At 38.3% G+C, this 26,864-nt stretch overlaps 2 protein-coding genes across 5 annotated transcripts; one reads left to right on the forward strand and one right to left on the reverse strand.

The window, feature by feature from the left end:
• Positions 1 to 606: 606 nt before the first annotated feature.
• Positions 607 to 8,165, reverse strand: LOC122000898. Of its 4 annotated transcripts, XM_042555394.1 has the most exons (5): positions 8,001 to 8,165; positions 7,655 to 7,857; positions 3,351 to 6,758; positions 2,282 to 2,882; positions 607 to 740 (listed from the first exon to the last, which is right to left on the reverse strand). In XM_042555394.1, exon 3 carries the CDS (start codon positions 4,795 to 4,797, stop codon positions 3,637 to 3,639), a length of 1,161 nt encoding a protein of 386 aa, XP_042411328.1. In that variant the 5' UTR covers positions 4,798 to 6,758; positions 7,655 to 7,857; positions 8,001 to 8,165; the 3' UTR covers positions 607 to 740; positions 2,282 to 2,882; positions 3,351 to 3,636. The 4 variants fall into 4 exon arrangements, with proteins under 4 accessions (XP_042411328.1, XP_042411327.1, XP_042411329.1 ...); XM_042555393.1 differs by having other exon boundaries at positions 7,655 to 8,165; XM_042555395.1 differs by having other exon boundaries at positions 3,184 to 6,758; positions 7,655 to 8,165.
• Positions 8,166 to 11,292: 3,127 nt separating this feature from the next.
• Positions 11,293 to 18,197, forward strand: LOC122000899 (protein DEHYDRATION-INDUCED 19 homolog 2-like). The gene is made up of 5 exons (XM_042555398.1): positions 11,293 to 11,559; positions 11,634 to 11,779; positions 16,494 to 16,571; positions 16,944 to 17,230; positions 17,803 to 18,197. The coding sequence occupies exons 1-5, from the start codon at positions 11,445 to 11,447 to the stop codon at positions 17,903 to 17,905; spliced, it is 729 nt and encodes a 242-aa protein (XP_042411332.1). The 5' UTR covers positions 11,293 to 11,444; the 3' UTR covers positions 17,906 to 18,197.
• Positions 18,198 to 26,864: the final 8,667 nt, after the last annotated feature.

Genomic DNA, 26,864 nt, shown 5'->3' on the forward strand with positions numbered 1-26,864 from the left:
AGCTCGGGTAGATAGCATCAATATGGTCCATTTCCTCCACCACCAAGCCCTTAACTCCATCATGAAACTTTTTAAGACTTTGTCCATTAACTTAAAAAACCCGGCCAGTAGACATATCCTGGATCTCAACAACTCCATAAAAGAAAACATTAGTAACACAATACAGTCCTTCCCATCTAGATCTCAACTTACCTTTAATCAATTTGAGACGAGATCGATATAGAAGTACTTTGCCACCAATTTGGAAGTCTTTCACCTCAATTTGTTTGTCATGAAATCTCTTAGTCTTTTCTTTATAAATTCGTGAATTTTCAAAGGCTTCCAATCTGATTTCTTCAAGTTCTTGAAGTTGCAATTTTCTTTCTTCTCCAACCGTGTCACTATCAAGATTGCATGCTTTAACCGCCCAATACACCCTATGCTCAATCTCCACGGGTAAATGACAAGCTTTTCCATACACCATCCTGTATGGAGACATTCCTATAGGGGTCTTGAAAGCAGTCCTATAAGCCCATAGTGCATCTTCAAGTCTTTTGCTCCAATCCTTTCTATTTGGTCTCACAATCTTTTCAAGAATTGATTTCACCTCCCTGTTAGACACTTCTGTTTGCCCATTCGTTTGAGGGTGATATGATGTAGAAACTTTGTGTGTAACCCCGTACTTATGTAGCAAAGCATTCATGTGTCTGTTACAAAAATGAGACCCTTGATCACTTATGATCGCCCTGGGTACTCCAAACCTGCAAAATATGTGAGACCTGACAAAGCTAACAACAACAGAAGAGTCATCAATCCGAGTGGGAATGACCTCCACCCAAATTAAAACATAATCAACTGCCAATAAAATATATGCAAATCCGAAAGAGACAGGAAATGGACTCATAAAGTCAATACCCCAAACATCAAAAATCTCACGAAATAATATGAATTGTTGAGGCATTTCATTTCTAAGTCCTATGTTCCCAGTTCGTTGACACTTATCACATGATCGATAAAAAGCATAAGCATCACAAAAAAGGGTAGGCCAATACAAACCACATTCTAATACTTTCCTAGCAGTTCTTTGTGGTCCAAAATGTCCTCCACACTCAAAAGAATGGCAAAAAGTAAGTACAAACTGAAACTCAGAGTCAGGTATGCATCTCCTAATGATCTGATCACTACAAAACTTCCACAAATAAGGATCATCCCAAACATAGAATTTGGAATCACTTTTTAATTTATCTTTTTGAGATTTTGAACTAATTAAGGATATGTATGAGGATGTAACGACCAGAGTAAAGACTTCAGGCGGAGTAACCGAAACATTTCCAATAAAGATAGGGTTACATCAAGGATCAACCCTAAGTCCCTATCTTTTTACACTAATTATGGATGAACTCACTGCGAACATTCAAGACACAGTACCGTGGTGCATGTTGTTTGCAGATGATATTATTTTGGTAGATGAGACACGTGAAGGAGTAAATGTTAAGCTTGAATCTTGGAGGGAAACACTAGAAAGGAAAGGTTTTAAGCTTAGTAGATTAAAGACAGAATATATGGAATTTAAGTTTAGCAATATTAGAAGTAATGAAACAATTGTTAAGATAGGAGAGGACGAGTTGTCCGGAATTGAGAGATTTAAATATTTAGGATCATTTTTACAAAATGATGGAGAGATTGAGAGAGATGTCTTACATAGAATACAAGCAGGATGTGTGAAATAGAGGGGAGCGTCGGGTGTTTTATGTGACCGTAAAATACCTCTTAAACTTAAAGTTAGACCTGCTATGTTATATGAAGCTGAATGTTGGGCTATGACTCGAGCACATGAGCATAAGATGAGAGTTGTAGAGATGAGGAAATTAAGGTGGATGTGTGAACATACGAAGATGGACAAAATAAGGAATGAGAGCATTAGAGAGAAAGTCAGAGTTGCATCTATTGAGGACAAACTCCGAGAGACACGTTTAAGATGGTACGGACATGTACTTAGACGACCAATAAATACTCCAGTTAGGTGATGTGAAACCATGATAAACATGCATATCAAACGAGGAAGAAGACAACAAAAAAAGGCTTGGTTAGCAACAATAAAATAAGATAAAATTTATTTAAATATAGATGATAATATAATAGGAGATAGAGCTCAATGGTGTAAAAGGATTCATACAGCCGACCCCACCTAGTGGGAAAAGGTTTGGTTGTTGTTGTTGTTGTTGTTGAGCTTTTGAAAATTGTTTGGGATAAACATGTGCAACTAAGAAATTCACTAGATCCGCATACCATGGAGACTCACCTTGCAGCTGTAGAAGCTGCTCTCCTTGAAATCATCGTCAATAGCTGAGTGGTCCAAGTCTCTTTCAATCCTGCTCAAGTGATCTGCAACCAAGTTCTCCTTCCCGCTCCTATCACATATCTACGTCGAATTCTTGAAGCAAAAGCATCCATCTGATTAATCTAAGCTTTGCATCAGGCTTCTTGAGGAGATACTTCAAAGCTGCATGATCAGAAAAAACAATCACATGCATGAGAACAAAGAAGATATGATCTAAATTTATCTAAAGCAAAAACAATAGAAAGAAGCTTTTTTCTGTTGTTGTGTAGTTTGCTTGAGCTGAGTCTAAAGTCTTTGATGCGTAACAAATAACATGTGGTGCTCCATCCACTCTCTGTGCCAGTACAACTCCCATTGCATAATCTGAAGCGTCACACATCAACTCAAAAGGTAAGAACCAGTTTGGGGGGTCTGATAATAGGTGTTGAAGTAAGAGTCTCCTTCAATCTGTCGAACGCCTCTATACACCTCTGATCGAAATCAAACATAACATTCTTCTGAAGTAGCTGAGATAATGGCAGAGCAATCTTACTGAAGTCCCTAATAAATCTCCTGTAGAATCCTGCATGACCAAGAAAAGCTTGAACCTCTCGCACGCATACAGGGTAAGATAAAGAAGATATAGCGTTAACTTTAACGGGATCTACTTCAATGCCTTTCCTTAAGACTATATGACATAAAATAATGTCATGCTCTACCATAAAGTGACACTTTTCAAAATTTAAAACTAAATCTATGTCTATACATCTACTCAAAACTTGAGACAAATTTTCCAAACATGCATCAAAAGAAGAGCCATAAATAGAAAAATTATCCATGAATACTTCCATGCAATGCTCTAATAAATCACCAAAAATACTCACCATGCATCATTGAAAAGTACCTGGAGCGTTGCACAGTCCAAATGACATCCTACGATATGTGAATGTACCAAAAGGGCAAGTGAAGGTAGTCTTCTCCTGGTCCTCTAGGTCGATGCAAATATGAAAATAACCAGTGTACCCATCGAGAAAATAATAATGTGATTTACCTGTCAGCCTCTCCAACATCTGATCAATAAAAGGAAGTGGATAATGATCCTTTCGGCTTGCTTGGTTTAGCTTCCTGTAGTCCACACATACTCTCCAAGAATTCTTTACTCTCGTAGGCACCAGTTCGTTCTCTTCATTAGCTACCACTATCACCCCTGACTTCTTCGGAACCACATGGATGAGACTTACCCATTTACTGTCAAAAATCAGATAAATAATGCCAGCCTGTAAGAGTCTAGTCACCTCATTCTTTACCACATCCAAAATCAAAGGGTTCAGTCGTTTCTATGGCTGTCTCACTGGCCTCACATCCTCCTCTAAGTGAATCCTATGCATACAAATGGAAGGACTGATCCCAAGAATGTCTGCCAGAGTCCATCCAATGGCCTTTCTATGCTGTCTCAGAATCTCTAACAATCTTTCCTCCTGATCCAGTTCCAAATTCTTAGCTATGATGACAGGTAGCTGCTGATTCTCTCCCAAATACACATATTTCAAATGTTGAGACAATGACTTCAATTCCTCCTGTGTCTGGTCAATAGTAGGTGATCCTAAAGGTAGTACTGCTGAGCAATCCCCTACACATATCTCTTCCTCTCTGAGCGATCCTAGGGGTAATGCTTCTCCTAAGCAATCCCCTACGCATTCTCTTGAGTTAACATCTTCCTCCACATCTAAGATATCCTCTAACAAAGAAACAAATTCATTCTCTTGACCAAAATCAGAAACCTCTAAGTTTGAATCAACATCTGACAAGAACTCCATGCCATTCAACTCCTCTGAGATATCCACGCTAAGTATAGAATGATCCTCTCTAGGATGCTTCATAGCCTCAAAAATGCTAAATCTAACCACTGTGTCTCTTATCTCCATAGAAAGAGTTCCTACATGCACATTAATCTTCGTTCTAGCAGTCTTCAAGAATGGGCGTCCAAGAATAAGCGGAACCCGGTTCGCAAGCACATCACTCTCCATATCTAAGATGTAAAAATCTGCAGGAAAAATCAACTCCCTCACTTTTACCAATACATCTTCTATCACTCCAGCTGGGTGTGCTTGACTTCGGTTAGCTAATTGAATTACTACACCTGTAGGCTGTAAAGGTCTAATTCTTAATGATTGAAAAACTGATTTCGGCATCACATTTATTGAAGCTCCAAGATCTAACATCGCATCCTCAAAAATACAATCGCCTATAACACAAGGCACGGTGAAAACTCCTGGATCTTCACACTTCCGAGGAACTAGCTGAAGTAATGCTGAAACATTTTTTCCCATACTTATCAATTCATTCCCCTTCAATTTCTTTTTGTGCACACAAAGATCCTTGAGAAATTTGACATATTTAGGAATTTGCTTAATCATGGTAAGTAAAGGCACATTCACTTCAACCTTGCTGAATAACTTCACCAATTCTTGATATTCCCTTGCCTTTTCTTCCTCCATTTCTTTTCTTGGTTATACACTTCTTTGAGGGAAAGGTAACGAAATGGAAGGCTCAACTCCTTGCTGGTTTAGATTTCTGTCCAGATTCTGTGCTGAATTTGGAGCTGAATTTGAAGCTGCTGTTGGAGTAAATTTCAAGCCGAAATATGCTCCATCTAATTGATCAGATTCTGAAGTTGCAGGTTGATTGAAATGTTGCTGATCAGCTCCAATAATACCATTCTGTGGTGGATCTGTTGGCTCTGAACTTGCTGGAAAATTCTGTGAACTCGAAGCTGCAAATGACCTGGAAATATTCTGCTGTGCTCCTGCTGGACAATTCTGACCTGGGTCTGGAATTTTTTTACCACTTCGCAAAGACAATGCACTTACATTTCCTTTAGGATTTGGAGTCGGTTGTGAAGGCAATTGTCCAGATCCTTGATTTTGCATCTGATTAATGTTACTAGCCAGTTGCCCAATCTGCCTTTCAATGTTTTACAGTGTTGTATCAGTCCTCTGCTAATGTTGCTGCTGTTGCATCATCTTCTGTTGTTGTTGAAACACTTGCTGCATCAAATCCTCAATTTTTGAGCTGCTAAAGTTTTGCTGAGGTTGCATTGATCTTGGGCTTGTAGAAGAAGGCAGTGTAAGCTGAAATTGATGCTGATTTGCATTACTTGGCTGCTGGAAATTCTACACAGGTTGCTGAACATGCTGAAAATGTGTTTGTTGATTCTGTGAGTTCTGAAATTGTGGATGACTTGCAACATTTGAATGCTGGAAATTCTGGAATGGTTGAAATTGCTGATTTTGGCTGAAGTTTCGTTGAGATTGTGACTGCTGATATTATGGCTGATGAATCTGCCGTTGTGGTTGTTGTTGATAAAATGCATTCCCATACCTCAAATTAGGATGATCCCTCCATCCCGGATTATATGTTGAAGAGTTGGGATTATATTTGTGTTGCTGAAATTAAGGTCTTGAAATGGCTGCAACGGAGTCATCTTGATGTAGATTAGGACAATGATCCGAAGAGTGATCTTGGCTTAAACAAATTCCACACAACTTCATCATTGATAAGGGAAAATTTGAAACATGACACGAATTTTGCAACGCCATTTGCTTCACTAGAGAGGTCAATTCTTGCAAATTGTTTCTAATTTCTTATTGCTTAGTCGAAACTAAATGAGTTTCATTAACCACTCTAGTACCAAGAGCTCTACTCCTAAATTGCTGTGAATTTTCCGCCATATTTGAAATTAGCTCTCTTGCTTGATTTGGAGTCTTATTCACCAAGGCTCCTCTAGCTGGTGCATCTATTATGCTCCTATCCATGGGAAGTAGACCTTCATAAAAATACTGAACAAGAAGTTGATCACTAATTTGATGTTGTGGACAATTCGAACACAGCTTCTTGAATCTCTCCCAATAATCATAAAGAGTCTCTCCCACTACTTGTTAATACCACAAATGCTCTTCCTGATAGTTGCAGTCCTAGAAGCTGGGAAAAATTTCTCCAAAAAGGCTCTCTTCATATCAATCCAACTTGTAATGTATCCAGCTGAAAGGCAATATAACCAGTCCTTAGATGCTCTCGTCAAAGAGAATGGAAAAAAGCCCTCAACCTAATGTCTTCTTCTGAAATCCCTTGTAGCTTCATGGTTGAACAAACCGCATGGAATTCATGTAGATGGCGGTTGGGATCCTTTCCTGATAACTCTTGAAATTTGGGTAGCAGATGAATAAGTCCTGATCTATGTTCAAAATCTCCTGCCAAATCTGGATAAGTGATGCATGAGTACTTATAAGTCACATCTGGTGCTGCAAGATCTTTCATAGTTCGATCCCCTTCTGTTATCTGATTATCCATCTCTGAAATTCTACTCTCACAAGTTGTTGTTGACCTAGCTTGTCTCCTTAAAGTCCAAAAGGTTCTCTCAATCTCCGGGTCAAGTTCAAGCAATGTTGCAAAGGAAGACCTAGTCATGCAAGCCAATAAACAATCAAAATTCAGTAGATATTCAATAAAATCAGAAAAATCAGCAAACTAAAGCTGATAAAATTATTCACAATCCAAAACAAAGAAACAATTCTAGCAAAGTTTAGTTTTCCTGGACAACGACGCCAAAATTTGGTAGCTATCAAAATTGATGTCACAAATAAACTCCCAAATTAATATTAAGATCGAAAACCCACAACTACACAAAGAATTGTTCTAGTATAAGGCCCGAGTCGAATTTTTCAAGGATCATGCTAGAACGTGTTTGTTTCGGATTTGGAACACTCTTTTTGGGTTTTCTAGATATGAAATGGGGTTTGGTTTTAAAATAAAATCTTCAACTAAAAATCAAATTGCAAACATTACAAGTAAGAGACACATCACCTTAAACCACCATTGCAAAGAACAGAACCAAATCAAATTATGATTATTAAACCTTTCAAACTCTAAATTAAACTCAAGTAATCAGAACACTAATCTTACGCTAACAAAAAATTATATTAAACTAAATCTACTTGACCAACTATTCTTTCCTGCAGAAAACCTAACCACAAAAATTTAGCTCACGAATTGTAGAATAGCAACCTTACAAAAACTCAATACAACTACTCACTAGTTACACTACCAATTAATTAATCTATTAGACTAACTAAATTATCAGCTAAAAGATCAATGACACAAAATTCGCAACAGAACTGCTGAGCACACAAAGCAGGAAACAGAACACAAGGTAACAGAACTAAAAGAACAGATTCGTGCAGAAATTTAAACTACAACCGAATCTAAGCCAGGAACTAATAAATTCATAAACAAATATGCAAAAACAAGAAGATCTAAGCTAAGAAACAAACTATAGGTAAAGCTTAACATCCCTACACCCAAATCTCGGACCAAACTTGTCTTCTCCTTGCTGTCACACAAGGATCTGCAGAGAACACTCCAACAGAAGTCGATCTGGTGTCCTCAAGCTTCAAGATGACTCAGATTTCCTTGTATTAGCTCACAAAATTCAGTAAGGTCAGTTTCTGAAATGGCTCACTACTGCACGCTGCTGCATTTTCTGAAGCTGGAGTCGCGAGCTGGACGAAGGGAGCAAGGAACGTTGAAGTGTTGTCGGAAAAGGGTTCAGAATCACCGGAGGATTACCACCGATAATCCCGTGAATAAATGGAGACTCAGACCAGAAGAACGCCGCTGGTCTGAGCTGAAAATCGTAACTCACAGCTACAGTGCTCCGCCCGCCAAAACGCTTCGCTGATGAAGTATGATGGACGGAATCTGGTCGCCGGAGGCTGAGGAACTCCACGCCGATGAGGACAAGCTAGCCCGAAGATCTGGAAGAAGGGAGGAGCCGCGACCGTGCCGTCAAGAGAAACGACACGATGAACAGTAGCGCGAGCTCACTGTTCACCGTGCCAAATTTCCCTTTTATACCTAGGGTTTTGGCTGATTTAACCCTAAGTTCGTGTCAAGCTCATTTGTGATCTAGCTTGGGTTTAGGCTCAATGAAATCAATTGGAATCCAGGTTTAATTAAGCCCCAAATGTGGTATAGCACTACTTAATTAGTTAAATGGGCCAATCTTCCACTTGTATCATGAGTCTATTTGCACCCTACAAGACCACATTCACATAATGAGAAATAAATCATGCATTAGAAGGAAAAACATTACAAGACCCATAAAAATCCTTGTTTGAAGATTATGACTAAAATTGACAATTAAAATGTGCAAATGTATAGGGAACACCACAAATTAATTCAAAAGTAATGTATCAATTCATAACTTATCAGCTATAACGGTGAAGACTAACAAATTAAAATGGAATGAATTACCATTGGGAATGGAGAGAGGCGATAAGCTCTCACAGTAGCTGTGAGATTGAAGATGCCGGTGAAACTTTCCTGGCAGGAGGCGTGAGGTTTGATGTACGACAGACGATGGAGACGGCGAGAGCGAGAGAGAGAGAAAGAGCGACGAGGGATATTTTAATTTGGGAAATTTTTCATGCAAAAATATTTTAAAAGAGGCGAAAGGGGAGAGAGAATAAATGACATATATTTTTTTTAGCGAAATCGAACTGGCAACGCCACGTATGCGCATAAAGCGTTGCTCAGCGCATATATATATATATTTTGATGAAGTGAAAAAAATATTTTTACTTCGTCACATTAAAATTATGTCGAAGTCAAAGATAACATTTACTTTACCACAGTTTAATAATTGTGAAGTCGTTTCTTATCAATTACTTCAGTATAATACAAAATAATGAAGTATTAACAATCAACTACTTTGTCAATAAATAAAAATTATGATGAAATTATAGAATATATTTATATTGCCAACCAATATAAACCGTGAAGTTATATATCATCTATTACTTCAGCACGTTACACAATCAATGAAGTAAAGATGTCTTTTTACTTCAGCAATTAATTTTAATTGTAAAGTTATATATCATTGATTACCTCGACATTTTACAAAACAAACGAAGTAAAAAATATTTTTTTTACTTCAATTTCAATCCAACTTTGAGCCAATTTTATCTCCTTAGACCAGTCAAAGATTTCATTTTTTTTTTCTAAATACGACTTCAGTGATAGGATGAAGTAAAATAGAACTTTATTACTTCACGTGCGTTTACATTAGTAATTATCTATCTATGATTTCGATGAATGTACGAAGTAAATTAAGAAAATTCTACTAGCGAACTTTCCTCTGCTGCTCTTGCTCGCCAATTCTTTAAATTCGACAGAATTCTTCGAATGCTTCGGAGGGGGTGATGAAAGGTCAAAAATCATGACAGTTGCTTCAGAGGAGGGGCGCATATGAAAAAGAGGACCTTCAGGAAGTTCTTTTACTGAGGTGTAGACCTTGATTAGCTCCTTGATATGGGCCTTGATGAACTCATCAAGCTCTTCGGCGCTCGCGCTCGAAGAAGGTTCTAGAGAGAACTTTTCAGAGATGAAGGGCTGCAGAAAAAGTTCTCCACACGATCAATTTTGTGTGCTCCGAAGAAATCCAGAATTCCAGTGATTCGAGTGTGAGATCTGTAGAACTCAAAGAAGTCAATCGAAGAGGTGCGAACAGTGCTACGTGGCGTAGTAACGCGAGGAGCACAGACAATGACGGGGGAACCCTCGTCACCAAGAGGAAGATCAACTCCGATGGCGAGAACCAAGAGCAGTGATGGCAGATGAGTAGCTATTCAGGTTGGATTTGGAGGATGTAATTAGATTATCCAGAGGAACTTTCCTTTGCTCGGAGGACCTTGACATATTACTCGGAGGACCTTAGCATCAGTTGTTTGAAAGAAACCTTTCCGCTATTCAAAAACACATTTATATTTAATTCGGAACGAATCCGGTTATCATCATTCTTCATTTATGTGGTTTGTGTGTTGCTGTTTATAAATAATATAATGAGCATCTTCATGCTTTCTCTGATGAGTTAATCATTGCTCATGGTCAATGCAATATTTTAAACTTGAATGAGCATGCTTTGAATGAGGCGACCTCAAATTTTTATATGTAAAAATGAATTCTTTTATCAATCTACTGTTTTTTAATGTGATTTGTTTTGTTTTTATCCAATATTTTTCATTAGAATGTCTTTTAACTGGAACAAAATGAAATAAATGAGCGAAAGACTAACATTCTTAGTGATTTCAAAAGAATAAAGAATATCATTATTCAACTACAATAAAAAAAACAAAAGTAAAACTTTCAGTAAGACATTAATGTATTCTAAGACTTTAAAAATAAGTGTTAAAGTGAAGTCACACAATGGATGAAAAAAAAAAAAAATGAAAACCTACCTCAAAGATAGTATCATACGGGGCACGACTCTATGGGATTAGTCAAAATTCATTTTTTTTTAATGCATCAATATAATTATGTATCTTGTGGTCATCAAGTATTATACGGGTATAATCTTTATCAAAGGCATGAACCGTAAGGCACAATGACAAATATGATGACGTCGGAATGAAGGGTTGGGTACTGAATTAATGAGTATTTGAGATGTTGACGCTGTATCTATTGAATAAAGAGCATTTGAAAAAGATATGAATTTAAATTTGAGATGGTTTCGAATTTAATATACAGTATTTATATAATTTTTAAATTATTTTTTAATTGTGGTAAAAGATGATAACTTTTAGAATGTGTATTCAGCATCAACGAAATATCTATTTAATTTAGATAAGTGATAATTTCTAAGGAATGTGTTATGTTCGACACGTGATTTCAATATGATTAATTCGATCCTAACTCGAATCTCACTCGAAAATTGCCACGTGTGCATTTCCGAGTGGGCCGATGGCGTTATGTGTACACGTGACAATCCCTAATGGGCTTACGGTACTATCCATTCGGGCAGATCAAATTAACCGTTCAAATACGACGTCCAATTGAGACGCCGGTCCGTCGGTCGGTGGCTTCGCCTTAAAAAAACAAAAAAAAAAGGAAAAAAAAAAAAACTTTTACACGCGATATATAAACAAATGACCGCCCTCACTCTTCTCTCCTCTTCTGTTTCTTAGCCTCTGCCCCATTTCTCTCAACTTTTTCGTGCTGTGGGTGGTGGGGCTTCGATTGCGGCTCTCCGTGGCGGAATCGGCACTGGAATCTTGGGTGAAAAAGGAATTGGGAGGCCATCGGATCGACCATGGAATCCGATGCGTGGAGCCGATTCTCCGCAGCCGCGTCGAAGCGCCAACAGGCCGCGCTGCAGTCGCGTTACGTCGACGCATCTCGAGATCCCAATCTTCGCAGCTGGAGAGGTACGGTGGTTCCTGGATTTGTGAGCGTCGTTCTGTTGCTCAAAGTCTCTCCTGATCGGATTTTCTGTCTGTAGATCTGTTTCTCGGGTACGAGGAGTTTGATGGCGTTGAGGATGATCTCCGCGCGGAGTTCCCCTGCCCTTTCTGCTCCGACGATTTTGATATCGTCGGCATCTGCTGTCACATCGATGACAAGCATCCCACGGAGGCTAAAGATGTGGTACTTTCCCCCCTTTACCATTCCAGGAAGAAGAACGGGCGTGTTGAGACCTTGGTTTTATGATTTTTTTTTTATATTTCCGTCATTATTTTTGCTTCAAATGCTATTTTGGTAGGAAAAGTTCGGTGGCATTATTTGCAGGCTTCCTTCTCTTCCTTTTGGTGTTTTTACTAGATTAGTTGCTTTTAGCTTGTAAACTATTATGATTGTTATGTTGAGTTAGTAAATTTAATAGATGATTACTTTGTATTTTTGATGGGAAAGTTCCTGGTGTGGTATTGCTTGATTCTACTACCATCGGCCACAGGCACCATACAACAGGAACAGGCTTCGCTTTCTGATTTTCATATCGTTTAGATGGCCAGTTTATTTATTTTATACTGGCTGTATATTGCCTATTCTATGATCATTTCTATGCAGTCGTCTGCATCATGATGGTGTGATATGATTCTAGTTGCTGCTTGCAAGACTAGACCTAGTAGGACATCTTCTTCCTCATTATTGTCTGAGGTTGCTTTTGTTTATCTGGTGAAATATAAAATGTGACTTCTTTGTGATTAATTACCTCTTTGTGGTATCCAAACTTAGTATTCAGAGATGTCTATTTGCTTGTTTCTTCCGGTGCCGTAAATATAGTTTCAATGCTTTTCAGTACTTTTTCTGTACTCCATTATGCCGTCTTGCTTGAGTTGTCCTGAAATATCAAAACTTTAACCGTCACCACCAATTGGAGATCCTTGAGATTATTTCTGTGATCCTTTTATTGTTCACAAAGAACCTACTTCAGTGCTCACCTATCAAATTATGCTATTCACTTGTTGTTTTTGGTGTCTTTTTGTATATCTGAATGTTTTATATGATTTTCTTGTAGATCCTTGTAACAATTCAGAGCATCTGCTGACGTTTCATTTGGTGTTTTTTTATTTACATTGCCTCCATCAGAAATGTAATTGCTTCGGATGCACTGTAAATGATCTCATTAAAATCCAAGCTTGTTGTGATTAGGACCTTAATACTCACCTATCAAACCTATAATACTGTCTGACTTTTTCCCCAAAATATTGAGCGGTGTGCTATATGGATTCTATCCTTCTATTAAATTATATGCAAGGGAATATCATTATTAAGATTAAATCAATTGAATTATTTTTGCATTACATAAGTTTTTTTCTGGTTCCCTTCACCTCTCATATCTTCCACTGTAATCAATTCAACTATTTTTTAAATCTACCGGTCATCTTCGAATATGTCCATATCTTTCAACTTTTTTCCTCTCATTTTGTTAATCCAATCTATTCTGTTACATTAAATTGCTCTTGGATGTTAATATTTTTTTTTTCATTTTCTTGTTTATAGTGAAGTCATTCATCCACCTTAGCATGAACAGCTTTTCTATATATTATTATTTGTTGTTTCCTAATTGTCCCAACTTCTTATTGGGTCACTTCGGAGCTAGGGGTGGGGGGTTGAATAGCTCGTCTTGCTCCCTCGCTTTGTAGACGTTGTTGCAGCGAATAAACTCGATGCAAAACTCCCTAATGCTAACACAAGGTTCTACTTGGCATCCACCTCAAAATGTGGTGATAATCCAAGGATCCGACCCTCTTTCACACATCCACTATCAAAACACTCCTTCTCGGAAACACTCCGGAGGTGAAGAAACCTCGTACAAGTTTTCAATGCAACAAGAAGAAAACGAGAAGCTAAACAAATGAAATTTTACAAGATTTACAACAATGAAACCCTAGCTTGATCTCATCTTGTTTGGAAACGCCTCTTGATGCTTGGAAATGCAGCAACACTTTTCTCCAAGAACCTTCAAGAACCGGTGATGAGAATAGGGGTGGAAGATGTGAGAATCGTTGCTCCTTCGAAGTCGTCGAAGCGCTTTTACTTGCATCCTGCACCAACAGTCATATCTCAATCGATTGGGGAAGCTGAATCTATTGACCAATCAATTCAGAGCGCTTCTGTGTTCTCGCGAGAAGCCTCGGAATCGATTGCCTCAATTGATTCCCTCTTCTTGCGACAAAACACTGCTTAATCGATTGACCCAATCAATTAGCATGGCCGGAATCGATTGCACAATAGATTCCGGTACCTTCTATTCTCGCGAACAACCTGCCCTAATTGATTGGATTAATCGATTAGGCTTGGCCCAATCGATTGACCAATCGATTCGGGCCCCTTTCTGTGTTCTCGCAACAATATTTTAATTGATTACACAATCGATTAGCTTAGGGTCAATCGATTGCCTTAATCAATTGCCCAACCTTAATTTGCTTCATCCAAGTCTAGGGTTTCCTTGTCTAACATCCGGTCAACTATGACCTGCTAGGACTTGTCCACCAAGTGTTCGGTCAATCCTTTGATCCGCTTGGACTTTTCTCCTTGTGTCAAGTGTTTGGTTAATCCTTTGACCCACCTGGACTTCCCAATCACCAGATGTCTGATCAACTATTGACCCATTTGGACTTCCCTTCTCGCGCCAAGTGTCCGGTCAGCCTTGGCCCACTTGGATTTTCTGTCTCGTGTCAAGTGTCTGATCTTCTATGACCCACTTGGACTTCCACTCACCATATGCCCGGTCAACCTTGACCCACTTAGATTTCAATTGCTTGACTTCACTCAACAGGACTTCCTCATTGCCTAGCTTCACTCACTAGGACTTTCTTGCCTGGTTTCACTCATCAGGACTTTCCAATCTGTCTAGTTTCACTCACCAGGATTTTCCAATCTGTCTAGCTTCACTCACCAAGACTTTCTCACTGTCTAGCTTCACTCACTAGGGTTTTTCACCTGCTTTACTCACCAGGATTTTTCGACTGCTTGATCTACCTGGCTTCACTCTCTCATTGCCTAGCTTTACTCACTAGGGTTTTTCATCACCTAGCTTCACTTACTAGGATTTTCCAATCTGCCTGGTTTCATTAACTAGGACTTTCCACACCAAGTGTTCGGTCAACACTGACCCACCTGGATTTTCTTCTTCAACTAACGTTCTCGTTAGACTTGCCCTTGCTTAAGCTCGAGTTAGGACTTTCTAGTTAAGTATTCGGTCAACACTGACCTATTTGACTCTCCTACACATCAAACTGGTCAACTCTTGATCAGAAGAGAATTGCACCAACAATCTCCCCAAACGGACAATTGCACTAGCAATCTCCGAAACACATATCATCAAATATCTGGTCAACTGTGACCTATTCGACTCCTTCTCATATTGTCAAACATTGAAACCCAAGCTCAGCCAATTCGAGCTTAGTCAACTTGGTCAATATTGACCTAGGGAAATTGCACCAACACTTCTCTGATCCATAAATTATGGATCAGTGTATAATTGTTAATTGCTCTTTAAATGTTGTTAGGTTTATTGTGGAACTTTGGTGCATTTGAGAAGATCTGATAACAATCCATTAACTGATCCTCTATCACAAGCATTGTAATCACAGTAGATGCTACCAATGATGACATTTTTCTATTCTAATGGAAGTGTTCACCAAAAGTAGTCAAAAACAAAATTGGGTGCTGTTCTGGGCTCCGTTAGACATTGGAATTCTCTTGTGTTTTTCAGATTGATGTTTTGAATTACACCAACTGGCATTTGGTAGCTAGATCTGTTTTGATAAGTACATCAGTAGCTAAATCTTGACTAGATAATGTGGACTGTCTGCTTAATGCCCATCAGACTGCACTACATTTCCTGTATATATGGTTTGAATCAAGATCTTACCTATGTTCATCGATTAATTTTCAATTGTTTTAGCATAAAAATAAAATGCATATTTATGATTTATTGTATGTAATCACCATCAAACCAGCCCTGTAAAGTACCAACCATTTATTGCACGAGCATCATTTATTGTAGTTACATTTTTTATATAATTCAGAAACACAACAAGAAGAGATGGAAGATCCTATGATCAAATCAAATCTGATCAAATTTTCATTGTCATCTCCTTCCTTTGGCTGCCAACTATCCAAACTTTGTCTGAACAAATCCAATCAAGTTATAATGCCAATGAGCGTATTTTTCTTAATCCCTTAGTTTACTTTAGTGTAATTAACAAGAAATACATGTAACTGAACAATCCCCTTGTATCTTGTATGGTTATGCTATTATTCTCTGATCAGTCTTGTTTGGATAATGATGTCAACTTTTTGCCCTCCTGCAGATCAAATTATGTTGGTTATAGGTATCTTATTAACAGAATGGATACAATGAGGATGTACATCTGGAAGAGACTGTTATTTTTTATATCGGAATTCCCACAACAAAAAAGGAGATTAGTAGATGTAAATTTGCTTCAATGTGCTTCATATAGAATGTACTTGTTGAAAATTGAAAATGCATTAATAAGGAGACTCAGTTAAGAGAACAAGAAGGTGGCTGGAAAAAGTTTTGACGACTATGGGAATATTTTTTTTAGGGGCAAATATGGCTAAGAGAAACAATCAGAGATCATTTTCTTCTTTTTGTTTCCCTTTTTCTTTATTTTAGTGGTTGTAGGGTTGCGAACATGCTGTGGAACATTTGTATAACTCTCTTTCAAGCTGACAATTTTGTTAGGTTTTATTTCTTTTTCTGTGTGTATGATGATTATTGGCACATCACAGCTGAACCAACCTCCTCTTCTTTTATTGGAGCTTTTCTTGGGTAAACTTCCAGTGAAGTCTTGTTATGCTGATAGCTGAGTTGTATTCCCTTTTGCAGGTATGTCCTATTTGTGCGGCTAGTGTAGGAATTGACCTGATTGGACACTTGACAACACAACATGGAAGTTTCTTCAAGATATCCTTTTTGTTCTCCTCTGATTATTTTTCTAGAAAGATGAGCTAATAAATTATATATGAATTGTGGAATTGTTGAAAGGCCCAGTTATAATTTGAAATTATGATACGTGCATATACAAGGCATACAGTTCTACTTACTGATTTGCTAGTATATGGGGTTAGTTTTTTCCCTCCATTTAATCTTTGCAATGAAAAAAAAGACATTATAGAGGGATCTATTAACTTTAACATTATGCACTGTGGATTTCTTTATTCTACGTTTCATAAACGCTTCTTGATGTTTTTTCGAATTAGTTTTGGTTACAGACAAAAATTTTGAATGTTTTGGGTTTCTTTTTTGCTTTTTATGAATTCCTTAATTTGCTAGTACATGCAGCGTAGGAGAAGATACCGTAGAGGATCATCAGCTTCTCATACCATGCTTTCCCTATTACGAAAGGATTTGAGAGAAGGCAATTTACAAGATCTTCTAGGTGGATCCTCCTATATGGCTCCTCCAGCAGCAACACCTGATCCATTTATATCATCCCTCATGTACACCTTGCCTTTGGGTGAATCGTCGTTGCCGTTGAATGAATCACCAAAAGATGCACATGCAGACTCCTTTAATGAAGGGAGCCTTACTGGCACTAATTCAGATGAAAAATTGGTTGAGAGGTATTTGTGTTTCTATTATTAAATTTCTGTTTCATGATATAGATGTGTGTGCAATTCGTGGGAAGCTATCAGTTATTTTTTGGCGGTTCATGCTTGTATTGTCATCATTTTTTTTTCCTTTTAGCCAGACCCTTTAAGATGGGAGACCGTCTGAAGTAAGATATTTTGGTTATAAGTACATTCAAATTATGCCTAGTGTGAGGAATAGTTTAACTTTGTAAGTTAACAATACATACATACAATGGGAATAATGGTGCCAAATTGTTCTTTCTTATTAATATTCAGAAGATATGATACAAACTCTAACAATTGTATTGGTACAATAAAGTTGTTAACATGGAGAAGTTGTTTCAAATACTATATGATCGGGAAGTTATCATTTCTTATGTACTATAGTCAGTGAGGTCATCTATAGATAAAACTTCGGGGGTTGATATTAATGAGTCAGCCATGTATAGTGAAATGCTGCCAATGAAATTAGGACACGAAATTAAGCTGTGTTCTCTAAATGCTTTTATGTTTCTATTTTCTAAATGTTTTTTTTCTCTTGTTTGATGTGCTTCAAACCTCAGGGTTGAACCATCCCTAACCGACAAGGATCAGAAAGAGAGAGCTCGAAGGAGCAAATTTGTACAAGAGCTTGTTCTGTCTACCATATTCGACGACACATTGTGAGGCATAAATTTCATGGGTGACAGTATTCAGAATGCTTGATGAAAACAGATAAGCATGTTAGGAGACAGAAAATTCTTGCTATTCATGAGCATCATTCTATTCAAGTACTTTAAAATAAAATCTATATATTTAAGCAGTCCTTCTGGGGAGGGAGGAGAGAACAATGTGTAATGTGTGGTTTTACTTAGTTCTTGATATCTTTAAGAGACATTATGGTAAGATTGAACATGAACAGCCACACAATAGGCGCTTATTTATAATGAAAGATGCTTTGAGCATTTATCTTGTTTAAGGGCACATTTTATTGCAGCAATGGTAATGATTTCTTTATCTGCAAAAAAGAATGTATGGATGTCTATTTTCTATTGAACACTTTCATAAACATAGATATAATTTGCTAATTCAATAGTGATAGAATTCAATGAAAGGAGTGAGATTTATATAGTCGATGACAAAGTTTAGAACAATTTCTTGATAATGTTTAGCGATGAGCTATAGTTTGCTATGAATTTAAACAAATTGGACCTGGATCATTATTTTTGTTTTCATCAAATTCCTATTGGATGTAAGAAATTACTGCCTGTTTAAGTTTCATTGTTTAAACTTTTTAACTTTTAAGTTTTCACATCGTTGAACAAGACCTTGCCGGTATTGATTATCGTGGCCTTGAGTGAGTTATTTTAGCAGGTCTGAATATGATTCATTGATAAGGTTTTAATTGTAGGCGAACGTCTTGCTCATAAACAGCCTCCATGGACGTTTGGTACTCGGATGACAAGTTATTTCACTCGAGTAAGGGTCGATTTTCTTGGAATTTATTCTTTTAAAAACGTTAGGAGACTGACATGATAAAAGACATTCGGATGAGCGAAATGTTCATTCTTGCTCATAAATAAATTTTAAAAAGCATTAAATACGAGGTATCAACATTCAACAGTAATGGTAATCATGATGTGATTGAATGAAGAAATCGACAAGCCGGATATGACGAAGACCCAACCAGGTTCGTACTATTTGCATCGGATTCTCTTATTTTTGGTAATTCGGAAATAATTAATGAGTTGGACACGTGGAGAAGTATGATTGGCGAAGGGAGAAAGCTCGCTGGTTGCACGAAATCCAGAAGCAAACAGGCCTGAGGAAAAGTCATGGTGGGTCGCTATAAATTGGCTGAAATAGAAATGTCATGGTACGCGAACATGGCAGGCTGGCTGGTGGACGAGTACGTTGATCATCTAATGGCAGACCCACCCACACTCTCTTGATGTCGATGACTAATCCGTGTAAATTTCATCATAAAGGTCACTCACTTTTAATAGAAGATAAGAAAAAAAAACGGAAAATGAGTTATAATCTTGGATTTGGACGTGTACTTTGAAAGGAGGAACATGGCCAAAGGTTTAAATCTTATAATCATATAAGAACATAAATGAACAGGACTAATACAACGAATGGGTTCGGCTTCAACACATGGATTAGCACGACAATCAATCTTAGCATACACAAAACACAATCAACTAAGGAAATTTCTCTAGTTTCGACTACTCTTACATGTCACATCATATATGCGTTCAAGAATACCATTTTGGTTTTGTTAGAAATAGAAGCAACTAAAATGATTAGAGGAACAAGTAACATCGTTAATGTTATACTGAAAGAAAAAAAAATTAATGAATCAAATGGCCGTCTCAATCTGACAATCTTTATATTTATGTATAAAAATGAGTCAAATCACCATCTCATTCTAGTATTAATGACTTGTTTAGAGAATTGAAAACGATTAATTAAAGGGAGGATAAAAATTTTACATTCCTTCACTATCGGAAAAAAAAATATATATTTAAAAGTAATAGACCAAAGAACCCACTTGAAATTATAGAATTCTCAAAAGATGTGTTTAACTTTCATATTTGTCAAATGATGCACTTGTTTTCTATTTTACATCTGTGGTTAATCATTGTGGTGATATATTCAAAGAAAAGCATCACTATTCACTATGAGATGATATGGTTGAATTTCAAAAAGCAACACATTTCAAAAATCAACATAATCATAATGTTGATTTTCAAAATACAACACCACTGTTGATTTTTAAAATATAATACATAACAATGGTATTGATTTTAGGTTCATGTATTTTTGAAAATCAACATTATAATAGTGTTGTTCTTTGAAATTCAGTACCATAATATTGTTATTCTTTGCACCACAAAATTATATTGGTTGGCAGATAAGGGTGGAGCCTGTGTAGCCTAGTGTGGGGAGCTGGGTCCAAATAAAATTTTTCATTAATATAGTTTTTAAGCTCAAATGAAAAAAAAAAAAACACGATAGAGTTAAAAAGAAAAAAAAATACATCCTTCGTGTCCCACTCTCAATCAAGGCCTCTCCGCACTCGTCGACACTCCACAGGACTCTCCGCACAACACTTCCTAGGACCACAACAATAGCAAGCAAGCCCTCCGTTGACCACTCCACACCTCGTAGCAAGCCAAAAACTTAAAGTCAAAGGTAACCCTAATCCCTAAGTCCATAAACAGAATATCCTCACTCATTCGTCTTTCTTGCTCCATTCCCATGCCGGTTTCAAGTCCAGATCTTCGGCGACAACATGGCTGACTCCTCATCGCTGATCCCTGCCAGCGTCCTCCTCGACCTCGGAGACAAGATCTACGAGAAGCAAAAGAACGTTGTTTGTGAGGTAAACCTATCCCAATCCATTTCCCCACTTAGTAGAAAAAAGGAATTTTAATTGTTTGTGAATAATGAAGTGGTTTAGTTATATTGGAATGATTTGAGATTGCAGATCGTAGGTATCATCAAACATCTTGCATTTTATGGCGAGCACGATAAGATATCGACTGTGATCAACCTACTGACGTTGGAATTTGCTCTCTCACTGCAAGAGAACCTTAGAAAGGTCAGTTCAAGGCAATCATAACATTTATTACAATTGTAAATACTAGAGACGACAATGTATTATTACCATCAACCATAAAAAGCACACCTGGTACTTACTGCTTACGTGTGTTGCATCTATGTCAAACATTTTTTGTAAATATCTTCTGAGTACTCTTGCACAGTACCAAAAGTCCAATAAAACCTTTCAAAATTGGAAGAGCAAAGATAGGTTAAATATTCATGATCAGTATGATAGTGAACATCATAAAGTTTGAATGAATTATGAAGCTTTGATGAATCAAGATGAGCACATTCAATCAATTTTGCACAAACACTCAAAGCAAATGTGGAAAAATTATTGTATACTTCAATTGATTGTATCAAAGTTTTATTGCGATAAGCGAATTTATTTCGGAGTCATGACGAAATTGAAAGTTCTCTTAATCTAGGAAACTTTCTTATTCAAGTAGAGTTTTTAGGTGCTCATAATAAAGAGATTAATGGTGTGATATTGAAAAATACTCTTAAAATTATAAGTTAACATCACCTGATATTCAGAAGGATATAGCAAGTGATTGTGCAACTGAAATAATTAATATTATTATTAGTGATATTAGTGATTCATTGTTCTCTATTTTAATTGATGAATCTTGTGATGTGTTAGCAAAGGGCCAAATGTCAGTTGTTTTGTATTATGTAAATAGTAGTGGATATGTACATGAGTGTTTTTTTTGGAATTGAGCATGCTTCCAGTACTACAACACTCTCACTTAAAATTGGCGTTGATAAGATATTCTCTAAATATAATTTGAATATGTCTAAGTTGAGAAAACAAGGTTTTGATGGAGCAAGTAATATGCAAGCTAAATTTAATGGTCTAAAAGCACCTATTTTCATAGAGAACTTGATGTGGTGGCAATTCGCATGTGCACGAAGTGTCATCAAGTAATAATAAGATCGAATCCACAAGAACTTGGGATCGAGTACTAGTTTACCAATTAAACTTAATAATCTAGACCAAATCAAAAGTGTTGGTTGTCATGATTGTAAATCAGAATCTAAATGTGAAAGAGAAGAGAGAGAGAGAGAGAGAGGGAATCTAGAGAGATTACAAAAGTAAGTCAGAATGTGATCAAAGCAAATAGACATAGAAAAACAGTCAGAGAGAATGATCCTAGAATTTCGGTTTCACTTCGATGCTAACCAACACTTGATACATGTCTTAATTCTTTTCCTCAATTTTGGCTTATGTAGGTAGACAATCCTAAGGTATCTGATATAAATTTTTACTTCTACATCGGTGTACCAACCCTAATCGTCGAACGCATTAGGGATGACCCATTAAGTTCTATGATTACCTAGAGTTCCTCGCAGCAAGTCAGGTTGCACTTTCATATCTGACTCTCCGCATCTCAGTTGTTTATGAGTCGAAGGGTCAGGTTCTCCTTTCGATTCATCACCAAATCCTCGTGGGATACGAATCTCGTGCTTTTGGCATCGAGATCATGTTAAAATAGTAGATCCGGATCATAATCCAACATATCATAGAAACAAGATAGAAAATATGCATAGATCAAAGCAAAGTGTTAACTATTGGAGCAATCTTGCCTCAAGATGGTCCGGAGTGGCCATGGGTTTTGATGGCTCGGGTAAAGGGTTAAGTTAAGTTTATCCTTGTATTTGATATATGTATGTGAGTGTGCAGATTTGCAGGATACACATATGACTCAGCTTGATGACTTCGGGTTCGTTGAAGGATAGAGCATCCGAGAGACCGTTGATAAGACAACAAGAACAAGAGCCGAGGGAAACGACTTCGAGGCATACGCGAATGATGGCATTGGGACAAGCCGCAGACTTGAATTCATCCGAGGGATGAGAGACAAAAGAAGTAAAGTTGAAGGCAAGAAGTCAAGGTTGCGGGGAAGAGTCAAGTGAGTCGTAAGGATGAGGGTTCGAGTGCTGAGAGATTGTACTCAGGGTACCAGTCGACTAGTACTTTCATCAGTCGACTAGGAGAATGTTTCTATTCGCTCGGCTAGTGTAGAGCAGTCGACTGGTATCGAGTTGTTGGGATGTAACGGTCAAAATTCCACAGAGAGCAATCGACTGGTAGGCAGAGTTTTCTAACTCGTGGCCTATATAGCCAAGGCTTGGAAGCTTGGTTAAGGTCAACAAAATTAGTGGTGGTTAACCCTAATTAATAGTCACTAATGTTGATGCAATAACCCTAGGTCAGGTTGATCTGATTGACTAAGTTTGAGTTGACTCAATCTTGAGTCTTGATATCTGGGTTTCGATATTTGACAATACATAGAGATTGCAGATCTAATTGTTCGATTGGGGAGATTGTTGATACAATTCTCCTTTAGTCAAGAACTAACCAGTTTGATATGAAGAAGAGTCAAGTAGATCAAAGTTGACCGGATACTTGACTGAGAAAGTCCTAATTGGATGTTAGGCAAGGAAAAATCCTGGTGAGTGAAGCTAGGTGAAAGACCTAGTGAGTGAAGCTATACAGTTGAAAAATCCTCGTGACTGAAGTCAGGTGAAAGACCTAGTGACTAAAGCTAGACAGGTGAAAGTCCCAGTGAGTGAAGCCGAGCAGTGGAAAAATCCTGGTGAGTGAAACCAAGTGAAAATCCTAGCGAGTGAAGCTAAGTGAAAATCCTGGTGAGTGAAGCAGGTAGATAGAAAGTCTTAGTAAGTGAAGCTAGGCAGAAGGAAAATTCTAGTGAGTAAAGTTAGGCAGATGGAACGATCTGGTGAGTGAAACTAGACACGTGGAAATCTAAGTGGGTCAAAGTTGATCGGACACTTGGTTTTGGGAAGCCCAAGTCAGTCAAACGACTGATCGGATACTTGGCACGAGAAAATTCAAATAGGTCAAGGGTGACCGGACATCTGGTGGAAGTCCAATGGGTCATGAAGGACCGGACACTTAGCATAAGATAGTAAGTCTAAGTGGGTCAAGGTTGACCGGACACTTGGTTCGAGGAGAAAAATCCAAGTGGGTCAAAGGATTGACCGGACACTTGGTGAAGAAGTCCTAGCAGATCAAGATTGACCGGATGCTAGGCACGAGAAGTTCCAGCAGGTCACAGTTGACCGGATGTTGGAATTGGAGACCATAGACTTGAGTTAAGCAAGTCAAAGGGAAGTCAATCGATCAATTGAACTGTGGTTCAATCGATCAGCTGATCTGTTAAAGGTATGCTGCGAAAAAGATTAATCCAATCGATCGACTGATTGATTGCGAAGTGAAATCAGGAGCACAAAATGTGTAAGGGAATAGGTTGCTTAAACATGCAAACGCGCAGCGGAAAAACCTATTTCCTCCAGAAGATCCATGCGAAGGGAAACATAATCTTATACTAATTAAGTTAGATCTAAAGACATGATAGAGTTATACCTTTGAAGCGCGCTCACGATCTCCCGACAACTCGGATCACAGCACGATCAAGCGCTCGCGCCTCTACGGTATCTACACGAACAAGCCTTGCTTTCGTTTGTCTCACAAACTCAACAAGATGGAGAAGAACACACAAGGTTGTGCTAGCAACCTTCAAGGGTGTGTTCGGCCAAGCAAGGAAAGGAGGAAGAAGAAGAAGCAAAGAGACCTTTCATCTTCTCAAGTGATGAAAATCTTATGGAAAATATCATCCAAATGATATTTATAGTCATCCCATGGAATACCAAGAGTCTTCACCCTTTCATCTTCTAATCCAATGGCTCAAAATCAACCATTCAATCCAATGGTTGAATTTTAACCATTCAACTTCCTTGGCGAACTCAAGTTCACCCAATGAGTCTAACTCATTGATTCCCATGCAATTCGACTCAATCCAACAATTGAATCTATTTGAGTTTAACTCAATGAGTCTAATTCCGATTACACTTAATCCAATGAGTGGGCTCATTCGAATCTAACTCAATGATTAAACTAAAAAGCCTTATCATCTCATGATTGGCTCTTAGGGCTAATTACTAACAGAATGCTCCCCAATTGATCGTCAGATCGATTGGGCTTTCCAATCGATTGGGGCAAGTGTTCTCGTGCATACGCGAGACACAGAAGAAGGCTGAATCGATCAATCGATCGATTCAGCCTCCCCAATTGATTAGCCGATCGATTGGGAGACTACCTTTACGCAGAATAAAGCCATTGGTGAATGTCTTCCTCCGCACCTTTACCTCTCCACTTCTTGCGCTATTCTCAGAGGTTCATGCCAGTTCTTGAAGCTTCTTGGAGTAAGGTGTTGCTGCACTTGCAATGTCAAGAGGCGTTCCACACAAGAAGAAGAAGAATCTAGGGTTTCAGGTTCATGTTGTAAATCTTGTAAGATTTTACTTGTATTTGCTTCCCTCTTCTTTCTTCTTGTATTGAGAGTTGTATAAGGCGTCTTCGTCTTCGGTAGTTACCGTAAAGGAGTGTTTTCATAGTGGATGAGTGAGTGAGGGTCGGATCCTTGGACTAATCACCTCTTCTTGAGGTGGATACCAAGTAAATCCTAGCATTAGTGTTGCTTGAGTGTTTTCCGATGCATATCATCATCACGAAGCAAGACAATGAAGCGTGACAAGCTATTCCCCCCCCCCCCCCCCCCCCCCCCCGCGCGTCTAGCACCAACCGACCCTAACAACTAAGTGCTCATGATTTTCTTTGTGTCCAAGAGGTTTTGGTTGGAGTTGTGGTGAGATGTCTCCACCCACAAGGAGACTTGAGATAGCCAGATTTTGCCGAGGGCTAATCCACCGAAGAATTGAGGGATCGTCCACCTTACAGACAACTGTGGAGTAGGAGCCCTAATCTCTGAACCATGTTATAGAAACATGTTAGTGGTTTACATTTCTTTTCTTGTCTTTATCTTTCGTATTTGTATTATTTGTATTCTGCTATATTAACAAATACGTAGGAAAGCAAATTGAGGGCAACGTCTATTTAACCCCCTTCTAGCCGACCATCCAATCTCCAACATTAACATCACATACAAATTACTCCATAACCCTAGAATCCAGCAAGTTACCCCATAACCAAGGGGTTACAATCCGTAAACATGATTAACAATAGCAATCAAATAGTTTTGAAATTAGAGAAAGTAAAGAAGAGGAAGAAAATGCTCAGATTGCTTGAAGAATCCCCCTCTTAGATGCTCCCGATGGCTCCTTGGAACTTGGATGGCTTCAGAACCGTTTCAAAGACTCCTCTGCCACCTTGGGGTCCTTGTTCAACCCCAAATCGAGATCCCTAGCTTTGATGAATGAATCATCTTTTATAGTCGTTGGGGTCGGATGCTCACCACAGACCGTGTTGTTGGGCATGACTGCCCATGGCGAGGAGTGTGCGCTCAGATCCCGCTGCCATGGGTCGTGGTGCTACCCACGGGCACCCATGGCGCAATGTAGAGCCTACCACGGATCGCAACGCTGCACATGGGCACACGTGTCTCAATAGTCGAGCCTGCCACGACCGCTTGTGGCAGGATGGCAGAGCCTGCCATGAGCCGTGGAGCTGGCCACGACCGCTCGTGGCAGGATGGCAAAGCTTGACACCGGTTATGGCACTAGCCACGACCGCCCATGGCAAAACAAGGCACCTTGCCTTGGTCATTTTGCTTCCCATATCGCTCAAATCTTCTCTCCTATCATTTACAATAGACAAGAGCAGTATCTAGGAACAATAAAACATGAAAATGAAACATAAAATCAAGTTACCTCGAATTATGTATTCAAAAGTGGGTCGAATGTAGTGTGCAAACATGATGAAAGCCTTCTATACTTCACACTTATCAGAACTCATGTACATTTTACATATATTATTTTGACTTTTAACTTAATTAACTAGATCTTATAGTCGTGTCCAAGAAAAATCTTCTGATTTATAATTTCTTTTATATTGTTGGTGATGTGGTAAATGTTATTGGATCATCCTACAAATAGTATGATCTTCTTAAGGAGAAACATTCAGATTTTATTATTGAGGTATTGGAGAGATGAAATTTCAAGTGGTTGGGGACTTGATCAAAAAACTTCCCTTCAACGTGCTAGGGATACACAT

This window comes from Zingiber officinale, chromosome 7A, assembly GCF_018446385.1.
Source record: "Zingiber officinale cultivar Zhangliang chromosome 7A, Zo_v1.1, whole genome shotgun sequence".
Lineage (NCBI taxonomy): Eukaryota > Viridiplantae > Streptophyta > Magnoliopsida > Zingiberales > Zingiberaceae > Zingiber > Zingiber officinale.